The sequence below is a fragment of the Lentinula edodes genome (genome assembly GCF_021015755.1).
Source record: "Lentinula edodes strain Le(Bin) 0899 ss11 chromosome Unknown C8R40scaffold_17, whole genome shotgun sequence".
NCBI classification, from domain to species: domain Eukaryota; kingdom Fungi; phylum Basidiomycota; class Agaricomycetes; order Agaricales; family Omphalotaceae; genus Lentinula; species Lentinula edodes.
Genome location: NW_025764323.1, coordinates 618040 through 636842, shown reverse-complemented (window position 1 = coordinate 636842; position 18803 = coordinate 618040). Strand labels below are relative to the sequence as shown.

Here is an 18803-nt window from a genome sequence, read left to right as displayed (position 1 = left end):
CCACTCCATACACGTCCTTGCAAACCCTTGCGTATAGTCTCAGGATTGAGAGCTTACTAACTTGAGGTCTGCATGAACGTACAATCCAACGGATCAGACATCGTGAGTCGAATGTGATTCAAATAGAGTGCCGTTCCACGAGGCAGAATAGCGGACATCGAACTCACATAAACTTGCTGTTTTGCATTTTCTGTCGATGTTTAGGAGAAACTCCGCGTTTGTAGCCATTAATGAGGACTTGAACAGTCCCATTAGACGGAGAATTGCGAAAGTGGTCAGAATCTGGAAAGAACGACGACGAAGACAATAAGGTCTGAGGAGGAGTAGGAAGAGTCTGTGGAGGGATAGAATCTGCATGCCAGCAAAGAGCTATCGGAATTCGTCTTCAGGACAAACTCATACAAAAGGAAAGGACTCACATTCGTTACTTGATGTACTTGTGAGACCGACGACAAGCCGCGAGTGTATGAAAGGAACAGGCGTGAACGCGATGACGGGTTTTTGTAGTGAATAAGGTCCTGCAGAACGAAGTGTCATTAAAATTTTAGTCGATCCAGCAGTCGACGTACCTTGATTGGTAGGCAAAAGACCTTCCAGCCTTCCACCTAATGCACGTTCACAATCGTCCTTGACGATTTTAATGAGATCTACGTTTCGCGAAGGAAGCACTTCGCCGATGATGATTTTCTGTATGTAAGTCCCTCCCTCGAAAAGTTTTGCACCAAAGGCTCCCTGTATGCCAAGCCATGACCAGCTGGCAATCTTATCACTACAGGACAAGGAAAGCGTCGGTGGCGAATCTGCTCTGCCGGGCTTCGTGCGGAGAACATTGAATAAATGGTAGTTATCCCGACCACGGGCAGTGGTACCTTCTATGTGTGCCATGACAGCAGAATCTTTCAGAAAGGCCATCTTAGGATCCTGGGAGGCAGCGAGAAATCGTGTGGAGGCGTCTCCGCAAGGGACAGTAGAGACATACATACGAATTTGTATCCCTTTTCTAAATCGGTACTTGTCCGCGTGGCGTTCAATCCATCCACTACCTTGAACTCTCTCGCGTATAGTTTCCTCTAGAATCCACCTAATAGCTCCACGACGCGCTACAACCTCCGCGTGGCTATCGTGGACGGCTTCTCCTCGAATTGGAAGGCGACACTTGGGTAGACATTTGGTCCCAGTGCCCAAAGAAATTATTTTGCATTCGGAGCTGGTGCTCGACGTGAGATAGAGCGCAGACAGGATAGTGTATTGCGATGGTTGAGGATATAGCTTGAGTTGAGAATATAGTGTGTGGATTAATGCGATATGATCGTCATCAGAGGGGGAGGATTGGTTCATGTGCGGCTCTTCCGGGCCGGGGAATTCCTCCTTCTTCTCTCTTGCGAACTTTGAAGATGTTGACCCGAGGTGATTTAGTCTGGAATGAAAGGAAGAGATCGACTATCGCTGGGGGTCAAAGATCGCAGGAATATGCTATTCCTCCCTGCACGTCCTCTTCGATTTCAACTCAAAGCTTCAACATCGAATTCTGTCCAGATTTTTCCACCTCTTTAGCGCATTACGGTGGCCAATGAGTAGCCATCCAATGCGGCGATCTGTGTTGTCACTAATTCAAGATTTTCTCCGCCCGGGTTTGCACGACTACGAAGGTATCTGACACAAAAATCGACACCGGTACCTGAGTCACATATGAATCAACTCGCTTTGCACGTCGTTGAAGATTGGCTGGCTCTTTTACAGATTCCAAGTTCTGACTCGCTACACTCACTCAATAACACGTCGCGTCAATTTGCGCGATATCCTTCCGTCTTCAACGCATTTGTCTTGCTACGCTTGGATGAATTCTCTCTTCCAGAAAAGAGCCTCACTACGTCTCAGACTTCCTACACCGAGGACTGAGTCGAACCGAGTGAGTCACTCCTATTCTCCTACCAGGTCCTATATTTACAGCATTGGTTTCGTCTCAGTCTATCATAGACCCCTGATTCGGTTCTCCATTACTTTTTGTATATAACCACCCGAACAAACTATTAACTTTAATTCAAGCTCGTCCTTGCCCTCACGATGAAATTTTTGACTCTCTCCGTTATCAGTGCTATCTTCATCTCTGGCGGATACGCACGTCCATCACGACTCGCAGAACGCGAAGCCACACGACGTTTGCGAGGATCGAGACCATTCACCGGCTCACCCCACTTTGCGGTTAACAGCACAAGCAATGGGACCGATTCGCAGTCCGAGCCTAATTCTTTCGCCGTCACATCCAGCGGCACAACCCTTCACGATGAGTACAGTACAAACTGGGCTGGTGCCGTTATAGAATCTCCTCCTACAGGCCAAAACTTCACCACGGTTTCAGGGACTTTCGTTGTACCAAAACCGACTGGAAGTAATGGAGCCGCCTCCGCTTGGGTCGGTATAGATGGTGATACGGCATCGCAATCTATTTTGCAAGCTGGGGTCGACTTCAAAATCAGCGGAGGAAAAGTCACTTATGATTCATGGTATGAGTGGTGAGTCAACTTACTCATGCATCTCAATTAGATGAACATACTTACTCTCGTCCAAGGTATCCAAACTACGCCTATGATTTTTCGAATTTCGCTATCTCAGCTGGAAACACAATCACCATCACCATCCATTCAACGAGTTCGAAAACAGGCACAGTAACCTTGTCTAATAAGAGTACCGGAAAAAGTGTCAGTCAATCTCTTAATGCACCTAGTTCTTCCGTAAGCAGCCAACTTTGTCCCATGTTTTTCCATTTTGTTAACCCCCCTGCCTAGACTGCTCTCAAAGGACAAAACGCCGAATGGATTGTTGAAGATTACGAGGAAAATGGCAGTCTAGTTCCCTTCGCGAACTTTGGCACAGTCACGTTCACAAATGCATCTGCATCGACGTCGAAGAAAACTGTTACACCCAGTTCTGGAATCAAAGTGAACATTGTGCAAAACAAGAAATTGTTGACTAGCACGAGTTTCACCAGCAATTCTGTTACGGTGAAGCATACATGATAAAGGCTTTGTAAGGTTGGGTATTGATGGTTACTGTTACGTGTGCTTCATGCCACAACATTTTCTGATCGTTCAAAATCATTCAACTGCTATCATTGTCGATAAATACGCATCTTTCTCATTTTCTATGTTGCTAAATGCTTGAAAATCTTCTGTGCTCAAACCCATTCAACTGTTGTGCTTGTCGATACATACGCACCTTTCACCTTGTCTATGCATAGAAAATGAACATCTACTTGTTCCTTTTTCAGTATTGTGCCGCGACTGTACCAATATGGCTATAATATACATTTTCTCTTTTACACTGATATGGTGCTCACGATTGATTATGGGCTTATGTAGAGTCGGAAAAAGATGAGTAAATCAAGTTTCTGGGTGAATCAGTAGCAATATCGCTGCGCTCTAGTTCCTACCCCTTTTTACATATCAATTCTACCCCTCTCTTTCACATTCTCGAATTTAGCAAGTTTCGGTAATTGGTCAGGAATAGTTGTATCTTGATGTAAGGCAAAAAAAATTGCGCATTTTGTTTAAAACTTTCATTATCCCAAAATCGGTTTCGGTTTCCTTCTCCTCTCAACCAATACTAGGAGGCCTTGTATTGAGCGTACCGTGTATAACCTTGTCAGTTGATTGATGCTTGAGTGCAGATTTCTGTCGAGTCAACACGGCAATTCGAAATGAGAGTAGCAAGCTGCACGCCGGCTTTGAGCAAGATCTCTTCTTCGGATCTCCCAGGGGATGTATCATCTGCTTCGTGCTCAATTACTCCAATTCGAAGTAATCCTAAGCGGCAACAGAAAGCGATGCCCGCGCAAGGAACGTTCGAGTCAGCCACAGAAGCAATCCTAGATTTCGTGTTAGAATTCATGTTATACATGCTTTCCCATGCATACAACTCCCCAGGTTTGGGTAGATAGAACTCTAGATCAAAAGAGTGGATGCTCTCGCCGGTGAGTCGGTCAAGGCGAAAACAGTAGTTGTATAAATCTGCGAATTCATCTTGGAAATAGTCTTGAATAATGCCTTCTCCGTCGTCCAAGTTCCAGGAAATACCTCCGGAAATGACTAAGACTTTTGTAGTTTCGCTAATGAAGGTGCGGATGGCAGTAGTCTTAAGGTCGTGGTATCGAGCGATTTTGGTTTGACTGCGAGTGAGAGATCTCCAAGTCCCTGTTAAAGCCGGGTTCTCTTCTTTCAAAATATGGATTAGACAAATTTGAACCCCCACACTGCACGGGTATAGAAGACATACTACCAAATTGATTGTGCAATAGAATGTAAATATTTGAGAGCACATTGTTCTCCTCCTTGTTGAACGACCAAGCGCTGAGTATCTCATCACAGAGTGCTGCTAGAGTTGCTTGTATAGCGCAACGAACAATATACCTGTAGTGCAGCTGATCCGAGTCGCTGCCGCCACAGTTTTGACTATCTTGTAAGCCCAGAAAGAATTCATAGGCTTGTTCACCTATCATTGAACGAATGGTTTGGATTTGCAGGAGGTCTTCGTTTGAGATGCTAGAATTGTTGGTTTTGTTTGAGGAAGAAGAAGATACACCACGAGCAGTCAGCCATGTTGTTCCAGTGGATTCACAGCATGCTCGAACAACTGAAACAGAGATGTGTTGGATTTTGGCATTCAATGAGTTAGTGAGCTTTACGCAATCATCTTCAGAGTATGTTTCAGGTTCTGCAGTGACCAGTGTGAAAAGATTTAGAATTATGAAGCCAAAAACCTACGGAGAAGATAACCTTCAGCATCAAGCTCCTCCAACTCCTTTGTTAGTGTTTCACAGTGACTTAGGGCAGCGTCAGCAGAGTCTGTGGGGTCGACCTCCGAGGGACTCCGGTCAAACGTCTTTTCCTCGTCGACGTCCTGTCGAGAGTCAAAAGCCAAGCTTTGGGATTGCCGATTCATTTTACTTTGTCTTGGATTGGGCACGGTGACGCTGTTCATTCGATGGGTCGAGATACCAGGGGATACAAGGATACGTTAAAGTTGGTTGAGGATTTTTTAAGAAGTGAAAAAAAAAACTGCGAAGGAAAAACGTAAAAGAGAAGCGCATCCGTGATGACATTGTAGCCGGCTCTGTGATTCGGCCGGTACGAGTTAGCAGGTCCCCTAGTTAATAACAATGTTATTCACATAGACATTGGAGAGACTATCATTAACGTACAGTCGGGGACAATCAAAGTCGACAAATTTAATTGCCATGGATCATGAGTTTTCTAGGCCCAAATGAGTACGGATTTGAGCTTAGAAAGGTGAAATACGTCGAAAAAAGCACTTCCGAAGTTTTTCCCACGACATTTTAGGAACGGCCAATTTTTTTGGGCCATTTCATCGAAAATTTTCATTACATAGGCGTACTTCTAGCTAGTAGTGGGCTGTAAGATCGCATCTAGATGCATCATCGCACCTGCAGAAATAGAGCGATGTGTTTTCTGCTTCCGCACTGCCCACTGCTGCCTTCCCTGAGAGTTTGAGCCGGTATGCACTCATCCATCAAAAATAACGATTAATGAAACATTGTATAACCTGAATCGGGCATTCATCAAGAGACTTAAATGCAGCATCCTTGGCCTCTTGGAATGTTTTCTTGGGTATTTCCTTGAATCTGTACTTTACCCAGCCCCAGTACTGAAGATATATCAGTAGGAAAAACAAGTATTATGATTTTCTTAACACACCATTTCAATTGGATTAAGCTCACAGTGGAATTTTGGTAGAAAAATACAGTAATGACCTGCATTTGTGATGATTATCTCCAGCATGGAAGGCTGATTGATAAAATCCTCCTGTTTGCTCAAAAGACGAGCCATGCAGCACCCATTGTTCTCAAACGGGCAAACAGGAGCACACTTGGCATTGATACCATGAAGATCGAAGCTGCGCTCTTCAAGAACCCGCTGAAGACCCTTTGGTGTTTACAAGTTTACAAGATGATATTCATCTGTGTCCTAAAAGGACTAAGGCTACATGTAACCCCGATGAACCAGACTTTAAGTAGGAGTGCCCATAATATGTATGTAATAAAAGTATCATAAGATATCAAGTAAAATGCCAGGCTTTGCTGGTTTTGTGAGAAGGAAGTTTACTACTGGGGCGTTGTCGATGGTTCATCGAGGTTTATGGTTCGAGGTAAGTCTCTTGGCCATTTCCCGTTGATAATCCCCAAAAATACGTCCCGCTAGCCGTATAATGTGCGTGTGCCAGTCTGCTGCCAGATGGTGAAGTAATTGTTCTCTTGCAATAGGTGTCATTGTTGGTGAATACGGCAGTAATGAATCGAGCTTTGGTATGTGACCTAGATAGTAAAAGGAGTACTGTAGAGGCCATATATCCTTATCATTAATAAAAAGTGACTTAGCTGTTTTGAGGAGACTTGTTTGGGATGTCTCCTCGAAGCCCTTTTCTGTTAACTTTCTTCGTGTACAATTTTCAATCTCTTTACTCGTCTCAACCCTCCATTCTGTGTATCTCTTGCATTCAACAAACAAGTGATGCGGATCCTCGAGTGCCCTACATCCAAATCTGCAGTATGGCTCGTCGATTTTTCCCCTTGAAAACAGTGTATCCGCTACAGCCAACTGACCCAAACGAGCGTATAGTTGTATTGCCGCTGAATATGCTGAATATGCGCGTGTGTATGGGAATTCGCTGGGGGGTCTCAGTTCATAAAGCCATTTTGCCATGCGTACGTTGTTTTGCAATTCATGCAATGACTTTTCTAACATCACGGTTTCAGTATATACACGTAGATTTGACTCTGTCCATCCGTGCGACGAGGAATATGGTGTAAATTCATCCATGTGAAATGTTGGAATGGGAAAGGATGGAATCCGGTGTACGAGTTTCTGAGCTGATGTGGCATAGTGATCTGCCTCGGAGCTCAGAAGGGATAGAAGGGATGTGTCTTCGGTATGAGCTTTAACGTGCTGTATATCAGTTGATTTACGATGCAGAATGTCATTTATCCATCTGTAGAAAGAGCGACCATTGTATCGCCTGATGTTTGCGATTGCTCCTGGATCACATTGGGCTAAGCCCTTTCTAATTGTTCCGACGCAATAGAGTGAATCAGTGTGGAGAACCGCAATAGAGTTATTTGAGTCCTTAGCCAATATCAATGCCGCCGTTAACGAGCTTGCCTCGTTTTTGTGTGAAAGAGAAAGAAAGGAATCTAATGGGCACTCCAACCAACCAATCTCATACACAATATGCAAGCTCACTGCTATCAAATTTATTTAATAGCAAGGGGTAGTGTTGGCAAAGGTTCCGCAAAGCTTTGAGAGCTAAGTAAGAAGCTTTAATCAATCAATTGAATCGTTCTAAGGATTCGATATATTCCTTTGATCAAGGTAGATTCAGCACGATTTGTGCTCTGGTTTGTATTGATATGGGTATATCACGAATTGGGGTTTTTGAATCAAAGTAAATTAAAACCGAAACACACAGACCCCTACAGAGGGCTAGAACTATGTGCTCGCACAACCACACAGCGTGCCCTTAAGACCAACAACTGATCCTAAGTTCGAAGAATACCCAACAACTGGATATACTTCTCATAGTCACAAGGAGCAGAACACAATGTTCCTATACTCACAAGTGCCGGGCCCGAATGGCTGCTAGCAAAGAGGTTTCAGTCTGGCGGGAGTGTGTCTTTCCTTTTTATGGATTAGCACTGCAACGTTGTCCCAAAATCACTTGTATTCCAGATACATCGGATTGCTATTTATACATACAGAATATAGAGTCGCACAGTACAATTAATTTAATACAATAAACGTTCGGAACCGCAAGGAAACTTCTACACTCGGTCAGATACCATTTAATTTGAATCTACATGTCCTTATTTGGTCCATAATGGTTCCAAGATTCAAGTATACCTCCAAACATAGGTAGGTACTTTGTTATTCATTTAATTTAATTGTTTTGGAGAATGACTCGAATGGTGTTCAACTGTCATTGCTGTTCAACACTTACTTCGATCATTTGTCACCTCGTCCAGAGGCAAATCAGCTCTCCTCGATTCTAATCCTATCAATCTGATTCATCTGGATTAAACTAATTGCTTCTCTCTTTCAATAGACACCCATTGTGCCTATACTCTATCAAGGGAGTTACACATAGTATTCATTTAATTGCATTCTTCAATATTTTCTATGTCAGGACTCTTTGACATTCATTTGATATGTCTTTGGAGCCTTGCAGTACTTCAATCATTCTTCTAGTCATTTTCCTCAACCATGCAACCTGATTGGTCTATTAGACTAAATCACAGTCTTTTAGATTAATGCATGATCTCATCCTAGAAGGAGTATTTGATAATTCCTGAGTTCTAGAAACTCATTTTGAGTCAATCCTCGGCTCATGGTCACTTGAGTAAGTTCTTCCAAACTCCTGCCAGTGTAAGGTCCAATAAGAATACCCTTGGTATGTCATACGTGAATGGTCATCCTTCGGATGTAGTCTGAGTCTGGTATAATCCTGCTTGACAAACAGGTAGACTGCTATCCGAAGGTAGTATCGGGGATGGGTAAACTAACCAACTTGTGGTAGTATGGGTATATGGTCCCTTCAACTTATTAGACTGATTCAGTATTGACTTTGACTGTCAATCTGGGTCTCAATTACAGTCCTCTCAATACAAATCTATACGTGAAAATGTCACAATTTACAGCATAGACGTCTAGCCAAAATTTAGGCGTGTCACTGTGATCCCTGCCAATTCACCGTGAGTGATGAATGCGCTTATCCTGGAAACTTGGGCAACAAGCGTTGTAGGGCCCGTCACTGATGTTGTCACTGAACGTTTGTCGAGTAGACCTGCTGATGCTGGTACCATTGATCCATCTGAGGCCCAAATTTGTTGTTCCGTTTGGATGTGAGGTGATGGCTGGAGACCGGATAGTAGTGCAATCTGGCATACTTGATGTTCAGCGGCTACCTGTCGCTGCTCTTGCTCAGTTGTCAGATTTATAGATTGTATGTCCAACCAGTGAAATTCAAAGGAGCTTAGCATAATTTGCATTCGTGAGAGGTTTTGCTTGCCAGCTGCTGTCCATCCTGCAAGATTTATGGTTTCTTTTAACTCTATTGAAGGTTTTCCCTTGGGCCGATTTGTCTTCCACATTCCAACATGACGAAGCAGAGTAATTCCTCTAACTCTCAGTGATTTCATGACATTACCATCAATTTTCTCCTGTATTGTTTGATTATGATGATTGAAAATTGAGATGTAGTGAGACAAGGACACATCACCCGTCAATACTTCGGTCCTGTCTGTTCGGGGAAGCGACAATTTCTCTCTGTGCTCAGACATTACCCTCTGGGCAATTATCCATGATGACGGAATCTTTTTAAATCTAGAGGAATGTGTTTGAGTTAGTAGACCAGTGCCAGAGATAGGATAAACACAGTGATTTAGAGAGCATGTCCAGTCTGCCATCATAATTCTGGCCATGTCCCTATATGATTTGATATGATGATTTAGGTCCCGTCGTATTCTATCAGTTGCTAGGCCTGCATTAATTCGAGCGATGGATGGGAATCCTAGTCCATTGTTCCTGATGGGAAGCATTAGTATTGTTGGGCTCGGCATGAAAGGGAAACCCAATTGATCGTGAACCAGACGATTTATCTTTTTATCTAGTATATCTGCATCTGTTTGCTTGATTGGCTGTAAGGAGAGAAGAGCCCTGCATCGCGAAATGATATTTTGTGAAATGATCTTGTTGAGCAGAGTTATTGGTGGTCGGTTTCCGAGTCTTGGGAAGTGGTACTCCTCAATGATATCTTTCAGTTGCTCAAATCGCGCTTCTGCATCGTCAACTTTGACCTGAAGAAATTCTAGTTCATCTTGGATCAACGGTATTTGATGGAATGTTGTTTGAAGTAAACTCGTCGTCGAAATTGATTCGAAGGTGACTTTTTCTGGTTGCGGGCCTGCCCCATTCAGGACATATGCCTTCGCTTTTGACCATTGAGTGAGCCAACCATATGCATACTGGAACTGTTCCATGTGTAACATATTCTTCTGAAGTGATTGAAGGGTCCTTGGAAATATGTATGAGTCATCTGTCGCCTCAGTCATTCCGATTCTTGCAACTAAATTGTCATCTGAGAGATGTGGATCATCCTTTCTTTGGTTTGTACTTGATATTATCAATGCATCAGGATCTTGAAGGAGTAAATCATTGAGGTAATGATGTCCCATACTTGTTGTGAGTGTTGACTTGAGTGGAGATAAAGGACCGCCTTGCTTTGTTACGCCGTTGATGATTATGGGTTTTGTCAGCCCATGAGCAGTTCGAATGATACAGTTGTTATCCTTTTGAGCCGCTTGATCCAATTTTGCAATAGAATCTGGTAAACCAATAGCTTCGATGATATCATAGAAACCCTCTGGTGCAAGATAGTCAAACCCCTTTATTTGATCGCGCTTTATTGCGTAAATTTGAGTTTTATTCTGGTTACTCCAGCATTTGATGCTTGACAGATAACTCATTAGATCTCGTGTCTGTACATCTTTTTGAGTTGCAACTTGAGTATCTGGAAGTACTTTCTTTTCGGATATGTAGGGTATGAGTCTTGAGTTCAGCCATGTCATGGGAACATTTGCAATGAAATTGGATAGAATCATACTATGCCAGTTGAGTAAGTCTGTTTGCATTCCACATTTGTGAAACATGTTCCAAGCCTTCATCTGACATGCTCTTGACCACCCACTTTTCCCATTCATCGGGACCAGGTGCGGGTCTTGAGTTCTCCTTAGACAGTAGAGCTCGAAGATCTTGTATGGTTATCAGTTGAGGCCATGTGAATGGGTCTTGTTGTACTCTGTTTTTCACGGCAATCAGGGATGGAGTTGTGAGCCATGGTTTAGGAATATTTGGCGGCGGATCGTGATGATACAAATTTGACCAGTATTGCCTTGTGGCTTCCTTTACTTGTTCCGGTTCACAAATCGAGTTCTCGGAATCAGTACTCTTGATGATGAGGGCATTGGGATAAACTGTGGTTTTGATAGTACCTGTTTTGATGATGTTCCATTCAACACTGCCATGACTTGACCTTTGCTTCTTTGTGCTGCTTGTTGAGTTATCGCTTTTGCTTTCATTTTGAATAGTGTTTTTCCTTTCTTTAATCGTTCTTGTTTAGCATACTTGAGTAGGTTGATCCTTTGTTGCTGACTTTTCCTTCAGAACTTCTGGTATGTGATTCTTGATTTTGCTGAGACTAAATAGTATAGATCTGGGGTTTGAATTATTCTTATAGCCCCACCAATTGACCGCAGGTATCCTATTTGACTTTGAATTTCTGGATTAGTTATGCGGTTACCTCTTGCTGTAGATCAATATTGAGGGACACGTCCATAGCTAGTTTCTGCACTTGATAAGAGAATTTTGCTTGTTTTGCTGTATAGTTCCATGAATGATTCATCATCTTTTACTAGAATGTCTTGTAGGTGCTTTGCCCGTGCCCTTTCGTCAAATAAGTTTTGGAATTCTTGATGCCTGTGTTTTTCTTGAACTGTTGGATATTTGATACACGGCTTGTTTATTTCTATGCAATGGGGGAGAAAAAATGAATTTGCATTTCCCGTTGATGTGATGATCATTCTTGCAGTTATTGCATGATGTTCCGTAAAGGGAATGAAACTATCTTTTCCTTCGTGTATTGATATCTGACTATCTACCATACTACCTGCTTTAACCACAACACGGTCAATAATACTGCCGACAGATAGTTCATTTGATCTTGATCGACTTGTCCAATGTTGCATCCTATCTCGTTCTGGTTGCGAGTGGTTTCGTCTGCAAGGAGTGTGCAAGATGTTCATATACCACCTCTTTTCTCTTGTGGCAACTGACCAAATACCTGATAATGTCTCGCTAGCTGTCGTACCCGGCGCGCAAAGTGAATGCCGTCCTTCTCATGCCACTGTAATGCAATTTCATGGCTTGCTCTCATTCATCCAAATCCCTTCACGCGAAGTGTTGTGAAGTTTCGAAGGATTAGCAGTTGATTGACCTGTGAAAGTGGCATTGACAACTTCTTCCCCTTCTTCAGATCATCCTTAATCTCTTTCCGTAACTCCTCCCATGAGCGAATTTCGCTTTGAGGGTGAAGACTGACCTGTTTATCCATCTCTTCTTCCCAGCTCTCTGCTGCTAACTCTTCTTTTTGGCTGTCTGTAATGTCTTGCTGGATGATATCTGGAGGTCCATCCCCATCCCATGTCAGAACAGGCTCAAATGACTCTTCTCAAATTGGAATAGATGGCTCCCGAACATTACTGAAGCCGAGTTCATTGACCTATGAGATGGTGGACACGATGATGAAGTGGAAGTATCAGGCTCGACATGAGCACAAAATACATTCACTCAACATTCTCTGCTATTGAAGCCAAAATTAAGTAATGTTTTCTGGTCAATCTGCTCACTCCTTCGACAGGTTTGAGTGCACTTTGATGCTCTTGCAAGATCTGGACCAGTCACATATGTTTTCGGATGCTCTGAGTAGCATAATTGTGAAGTTTTTCAATTGGAAATAAAATGGTATAACCTTTCTGCTCTCGTTCTGCACGTCGATACTTTTTCCTCTGTTGCAAATAGTCCGGAACCCAGTCCTCATCCTTGATGTCATTATCCATTGCTGCAGCATAATGAAACATTGCTTCCTGTAAGTCCTCTTGTGCAAAAACCTCATTATCCCAGTCTAGAGGCAAAAGGTCTTCATCCTCATCTTCTGAATCTTCATCTTCTCCATACCTAGTAGCTAGCAGTTCTGATATGATCTTCTGGTACCCAACAATCATCCAAGATCTCGTTGGGATTTTCAGAGGTATTAGAAATTGGAGAAACTATGAATTCTTGGGTTTCTTGGGTTTCTTTGCCATTATCTGAAGTAGGTGTAGTCTCTTGTTGTGGCTGACATTGATTTCTTAAGCCAGTAATGTTTCTTTTTCTCTTTTGAGGACGTCCACCCTTGCCACCAGCCATGTTCGAGCCTTGTGAGGAGAGATCTGGAGAGATGCGCGCTTAAAATTACCTTTTTTAGTCACACACACCCACTTGTTAGGGTCTTGTTTTTATTTCAAAATCATCATTAGATGGTGAAAGGAGTGTTTTGCACATTTTTCCGAATTTTAGCAAATTTCTATTGGGTACGGCCATTTTTTGAAAGTCAAAAATTCAAATTCAAATTTACAGAAAATCTGCTTGTTGTAATATTATCTTTAGGTCCTAAATAACAGGGGAAGGAGGTTCGGGGGCATTACTTGGGTGGGAGAAAGGAATTACGGCATTGTGGGTTAGTGCCAGTGCATGACATTATCCCCCCATCTATTCCTCCGAGCCTCCGAGGAGGTTGTGTCTTGGTCCTGTCAAGTCATGTGATTTTCACATGGTTTTGAACTTTTTCGTTTACAAGTTCTTTTTTCCCTGCTGCTTTGTCTTCCTACTGTCCACTTCATCAATTATCAGACTCAAACTCGATTGCGATGTCTACGCTCCCCACTGCTGTTGGTTCCAGCTCCCATCCTGTTACTTCCCCACAATCCATGCCTCTGCCTCCTTCTAATCCTCCCTTTATGACTGAGGAGGACCCCCCTCTTGGTCATCTAGCTTTGTTTAAGTCTGTCTTCAGCGTAGGTGTCTCCTTGGCGCAGTACATAGTGGATGATCCTCTGTGGCCTGTCCTTGCTGCCACCGGTCTTCCTGGTTCCTTTTGTGTGCGCAGTAAGAAGTCAGGGAGTTGCTTTGTTGTCCCTCACCTAGCTCGTTGCAGTAACTGCAACAACAAAACCATGCATTCTGGGACAATTAGTGCAGTTCTGCTACTTTGCCCATAAATGCTCCCTCAACCTGGCTTTTGCACATAGATTTTTGGAAGTACACAGAGATCCGGGTCAACGTACTCAATTTTCCCTCCTCCCAGAGCAATGGAGGACCATCGCAGATAGAATTGAGTCCAGTACTAGTTCCAATTGGGCTCTCTTTAAGTTGAGTCCGCTCGATAATCAGAATCAGCTTGAGGAGGATTGTTTAGAGTTGGGGGATTTCCTTCATTGCCAACCAAAGCTTTCCACAGTTGCAGAACCACTTCCATCCGGTCCACGTAGTCAGCCAGTTCCAGACAAGGCCCTCTTTGTTCCAAGGAAGAGAAAATGGGCAGTCAGGATAGGGGAGGCATCCTCCTCGAAGCATAAATGTTCCATGGAACATGATCAGGAGGTGGATAAGGCTTTGGACTACCATTGTGTGGTTCTGGTGTTCACCCCCAGTTTACGGGTCATCAAGATGTTGTCGATGTCATGCCCTGGCTACAACCAGACTAGCTCCAGTACCAGCCACACGTCGCCACACTTCCTACCTACCGCTGCACCTCCCCAAGTACCACCACGCACCTCCACCACCATGCACCTCCCCAAGACAGTACCACCATTGCCCTGATATACCTACCCAAACATCCTCATGATCACCCCAACATGCATACAAAACCCTCCTAACCGCCAACCCCATTAAGTACTAATCTCGATTAGTTGCCTCATGTCCTCCAGATGTTCTCTTGTTCACTTCCCGTACCTATTTAAGTAGCGCCGCAATATCCCAAGCCCCAGCTTGGTATATTTTGAACACACACCCTTTTGCATAGGTCCAGTCCCTGTCCCTTTGTACCTGCTACCTATATGGATTTCTCTTTACTCTCAGTTTCTCTCTACTCTTGTCTGTTGTCTCTCCGATCATCTATACAATCAAATATACACTTTTACTTCAAGTCTAAGCCATCCGAGTGAGTCTCCGAGCTCCCTCAAACAATACTAAAGCTCCCCAATGCCTAAACACTTTGGTGAGCTACCCTCCCCCAAACCTCCTCGAGCTCCCTAGCTACTCCATAGGCTTCGGGACCTCGATCTAGGTAACGTCGAAGCTACCTCTTATGTCAAACTACGTACTGCTTCTCTGTTACAACCTCCAACACTCGAGGACATCCACCCTTAAACCCAGTCCCCGGGGACCTACCCTCCTGGGTGTATACCTTCTCGTGAGCTTACCACTCGAGACCCATCTCCACTACAACCTATTTGATCTTACGTTGACGCTCTAGCAAGTACAACTCCTACTACGCAATACTACTAGGTCCCGTACTTCTACCTAACCTCCCTACGCCTTAGGGACCTCCCTGGACCTTATAGGAACCCCTTCAAGGGTCATATCTCTTCATCCCAGCCAATACTAGGTCATTCCTGTCCTCGGTCGCGGTTCCCGTAGCTCCCTTTAAGCTCCAGCCTGCTCCTAGCATGCTACAACATAAACCCTTTCATACCAAACCCTACCTTAAGACCTATTCTGACCCAGGTCTTACAGTCGAGCCATGCACCTCAAGTCGTGGGAGCCCTCTGAATGAGGCCTTACCTCCCTTACAGTCTCCTGGGGTCCATTTGTCTTCTCCAACTCATGTAGATGCCTCCTACTGTAAGACCTGGGTCAGAATTGGTCTTAGGGTAGGTTTTGGTATAAGGGGTTTATGTTGTAGCATGCTAGGAGCAAGCTGGAGCTCGAAGGGAGCTACGGGAACCGTGACTGAGGACAGAAATGACTTAAGAGTAGTTCGGATTGGAAGGGTTGACCCTTTAAGGGGTTCCTAGAAGGTCCAGGGAGGTCCCTAGGGCGTAATGAGGGAAGATAGAAGTAACGGGAACTAGTAGACATAAGAGCACTGCGTAGTAGGAGTTGTACTAGTTAGGAACATCAACGTAGGATAATGTAGGTTGTAGTTGATGTAGGTCTCAAACGTGTAAGCTCCCAATAAAGTATGAGCCCAGGAAGGAGGTCCCGGGAAGTGGGGGTAACGGCGGGCATCCTCGAGTAGTGGAGGTAGTAATGGAGAAGCAGTACGTAGTTCAACGTAAGGGATAGCTTTGACATTACCTAGATCGAGGTCCCAGAGCTTGTGGAGCAGTTGGGAAGCTCAAGGAGGTTTTGGGGAGGTTGGCTCACCAGCGGTAGGCATTGGGGAGCTTTAGTATTGTTCGAGGGAGCTCGGGGTCTCACTTGCATTGCTTAGACGTGGAGTAAAAGTGTATATTGGATCATTTAGACGATTGTAGAGACAAAGATAAGAGTAGAGAGACAGAGATAGAGAAACTGAGAGTAAGAGAAATCTGTATAGTTAGCAGGTACAAAGGGACAGGGACTGGACCTATGCAAAAGGGTGTGTATTCAAAATATACCAAGCTGGGGCTTGGGGACGTTGCGGAGCTACTTCAATAGGTACAGGATGTGAACAAGGGAACATCAGGGGATCTAGAGAACATGAGGCTGTTAAGATCATGTACATCGTGTAACCGTGCCAGAGGCCACAAGGTGTCTAAGAGCGGAAGGTTGAATGGGACAGTGGTGAAGTTATTAACAACACCGCCGTTACGCCGTTACTCCCCAGAGATCGAGAGTATAGAAGAGAGGAGCCAGTAGCAGCCAAGTCGGAGTGGCAGTATTGCCAACAACGAGGAGTGAACCAAAGAACTTATAAGTCCTAAGGTTAGAGTAGAGAGTACTTCAAGGCAATGAGCCTGAAGACTTAGAGGAGAACTAAATTGAGGAGGGAATCTAAGTCGATAATTAAACTGAGGAACTACAGTAGCATACAGGCAGTATTTATATCTACGGATTGGCGCATCGGTGCGGAGCGCTAGACTAACTACTAGGAGCTATACGTGTAGTACCTGCAGGGTAGAGTAAAAGACAATAAGGAGAGACTAGAGTGAAAGGGTATGTGTAACGAGAAAGAACAATAAGAATGAGATTACAATAAAAGGTGGATCTTCGGAATACCAAGTGGAGGAATGGGGTACCGAGACATGGACTTGACAGTATCCCCCTCTTAGGCTTGAGCCCTCGAAAGCCGTTAGCATCGGGAAATACTATTAGTCACCAGAGCAAAAAAATTTTAAAACACGTCAGCATCGGCAATTATCCCTTTAGTCATCAGGAAAAGTTCGTTGGTCCGCCATAAGCTGAGTACAATTTGATGGAAAATTTTAGCTGGTCCATGCGCGGTTTTTCCCTATAAAAGGGCGAGGGTTTTGGGCTCAACTTCTCCAAAAAGTTCTAAGTCCCTCAGGATGTCGACCAGCCGAACTACCACTACCACCACTACTCAACCTACTGCCAGCACTTCTTCCCGCCCCACTGATCCCCCGAGTCCCGGCGTCCCTGCTGATGAAGATGAGGACAGCATCATGCGGGACACCTTAGCTAGAGTGGAGAGGATGAAGGTACGGAAGGCAGAGGAGGAAACAGCTGCAAGGAGCGCAGAAGAAGAGAGGAAGAAGAAGGAGGCTGCTGCTCGGGCGAGTGCGGCAAGGAGGAAGGCAGTGCAGGAGGCGCGAGATCGGGCCACTCGGGCTCAGCAGCAGAATGTGGAGGCCGTGGAGCGACGGCGGCTACTAGTGGAGGCCGCTACAGCAAGAAGTCAGTGGGGCACTTTGCCCAGTGAGATGTCGGTTTCCCCTTGGAGGCCCGTGGTAGAAATTAGGAGGGAGAGAGAAGGTCCCAGTGCAGGTAAGTACTCCGAGTCTTCTTTCTTAAAGTTGTACTTATCCTCTTCCTTTTCAGCCAGTTGGTGGAGATCTGGACAACGGCGACGACGACAACGATGAGGAGAGGGAGCCTTGTGAGAGATGTAAGGCCAAGAAAATCCCTTGCCTGCAGCAGGCTGGCAAGCGGAGTTCTGTCATCTGCAAGCCCTGCCATGACTCCAAGGTGCGTTGCTCCTTTTCGGGGCGGCCATTGACGAGCAAGCAGGAAGGCGGTTCTGGTGAGTGGATGGCCGTCATGGAGAGTCAAATGGCGCAGAGTCTCGCTGACCTCCGGGCCTTGCAGGAGGCCAACTCCAAGTCCCACCAATACCTCCGCCAGCTGTTAAGGAGACAGGAAGACAACCATGCCTGACTTATAGCTATGGAGACAAGGATGGCCATGATGGGCATGGGTGAAGGACCGGTGACGGCGGGACTGTCGAGGAGGGTTACTGAGCGGCGGCGCCCACTGAAACGACAAAGAATCATGGAGGAGAGTGAGGAAGAAGAAGAAGAAAAAGAAGTGGAGGAGGACAAGGAAGTAGAGAAGGATGGAGAGGGAGAGGAGGAGGAGATGGTGCTGACCGAGGCGCAATTGGAGAAGGAGAGGGCGGAGTAGAGTAGAAACGGACATTGGACCTCGGTGTAAGACCTGGGTCAGAATAGGTCTTAAGGTAGGGTTTGGTGTAAAAGGGTTTATGTTGTAGCGTGCTAGGAGCAGGCTGGAGCTCGAAGGGAGCTACGGGAACCGCGACTGAGGACAGGAATGACCTAGTAGTGGCTGGGGTGAAGAGGTATGACCCTTGAAGGGGCTTCTAGGAGGTCCAGGGAGGTCCCTAAGGCGTAGGGAGGTTAGGTAGAAGTATGGGACCTAGTAGTATTGCGTAGTAGGAGTTGTACTCGCTCGAACGTCAATATAGGATCGAATAGGTTGTAGATGGAAATGGGTCTCGAGTGTGTAAGCTCCCGAGAAGGTATACGCCCGGGAGGGTAGGTCCCCGGGAACTGGGCTTGAGGGTGGACGTCCTCGAGTGTTGGAGGTGGTAACGGAGAAGCGGTGACACGCCTAAATTTTGGCTAGACATCTATGCTGTGAATTGGGACATTTTCACATATAGATTTGTATCAAGAGGACTGTAATTGAGACCCAGATTGACAGTCAAAGTCGATACTGAATCAGTCTAATAAGTTGAAG

The 18803-nt window shown here is 44.9% G+C and overlaps 7 protein-coding genes across 7 annotated transcripts; 1 reads left to right on the top strand and 6 right to left on the bottom strand.

The window, feature by feature from the left end:
* Positions 1-163: 163 nt before the first annotated feature.
* On the bottom strand, positions 164-1338 carry C8R40DRAFT_1045254 (adenosine deaminase/editase; the record flags this gene model as incomplete). Its single annotated transcript, XM_046224288.1, has 3 exons — positions 164-334; positions 454-518; positions 570-1338. 3 exons carry the CDS (start codon positions 1336-1338, stop codon positions 164-166), a joined length of 1005 nt encoding a protein of 334 aa, XP_046086603.1.
* A 584-nt stretch (positions 1339-1922) lies between these two features.
* On the top strand, positions 1923-3287 carry C8R40DRAFT_208189 (peptidase A4 family-domain-containing protein). The gene is made up of 3 exons (XM_046234347.1): positions 1923-2513; positions 2570-2732; positions 2787-3287. Exons 1-3 carry the CDS (start codon positions 2065-2067, stop codon positions 3015-3017), a joined length of 843 nt encoding a protein of 280 aa, XP_046086602.1. The 5' UTR covers positions 1923-2064; the 3' UTR covers positions 3018-3287.
* Positions 3288-3642: 355 nt separating this feature from the next.
* Positions 3643-4938, bottom strand: C8R40DRAFT_1170605 (uncharacterized protein; the record flags this gene model as incomplete). Its single annotated transcript, XM_046231563.1, has 3 exons — positions 3643-4211; positions 4273-4710; positions 4761-4938. 3 exons carry the CDS (start codon positions 4936-4938, stop codon positions 3643-3645), a joined length of 1185 nt encoding a protein of 394 aa, XP_046086601.1.
* Positions 4939-5945: 1007 nt separating this feature from the next.
* C8R40DRAFT_1189279 (uncharacterized protein) lies at positions 5946-7028 on the bottom strand (the record flags this gene model as incomplete). Its single annotated transcript, XM_046233035.1, has 1 exon — positions 5946-7028. A coding segment is annotated over one exon (888 nt), but the record flags the coding sequence as incomplete, so codon positions are not given.
* A 1685-nt stretch (positions 7029-8713) lies between these two features.
* C8R40DRAFT_1170604 (uncharacterized protein) lies at positions 8714-10633 on the bottom strand (the record flags this gene model as incomplete). The annotated part of the gene is made up of 1 exon (XM_046231562.1): positions 8714-10633. The coding sequence occupies one exon, from the start codon at positions 10631-10633 to the stop codon at positions 8714-8716; it is 1920 nt and encodes a 639-aa protein (XP_046086599.1).
* A 1085-nt stretch (positions 10634-11718) lies between these two features.
* C8R40DRAFT_1069504 (uncharacterized protein) lies at positions 11719-12844 on the bottom strand (the record flags this gene model as incomplete). Its single annotated transcript, XM_046226118.1, has 5 exons — positions 11719-11840; positions 11898-11967; positions 12163-12287; positions 12470-12541; positions 12592-12844. 5 exons carry the CDS (start codon positions 12842-12844, stop codon positions 11719-11721), a joined length of 642 nt encoding a protein of 213 aa, XP_046086598.1.
* Positions 12845-18247: 5403 nt separating this feature from the next.
* Positions 18248-18479, bottom strand: C8R40DRAFT_1104383 (uncharacterized protein; the record flags this gene model as incomplete). The annotated part of the gene is made up of 2 exons (XM_046228063.1): positions 18248-18330; positions 18352-18479. Coding segments are annotated over 2 exons (211 nt in total), but the record flags the coding sequence as incomplete, so codon positions are not given.
* Positions 18480-18803: the final 324 nt, after the last annotated feature.

Excerpts from the sequence above, each read along its gene's own strand:
- C8R40DRAFT_208189 (XM_046234347.1), top strand. The coding sequence starts at position 2,065 with ATGAAATTTTTGACTCTCTCCGTTATCAGTGCTATCTTCATCTCTGGC. Across the intron at positions 2,514-2,569 it reads TATGATTCATGGTATGAGTG|GTATCCAAACTACGCCTATG; the intron begins GTGAGTCAACTT and ends CTCTCGTCCAAG. Across the intron at positions 2,733-2,786 it reads TTAATGCACCTAGTTCTTCC|ACTGCTCTCAAAGGACAAAA; the intron begins GTAAGCAGCCAA and ends CCCCCTGCCTAG.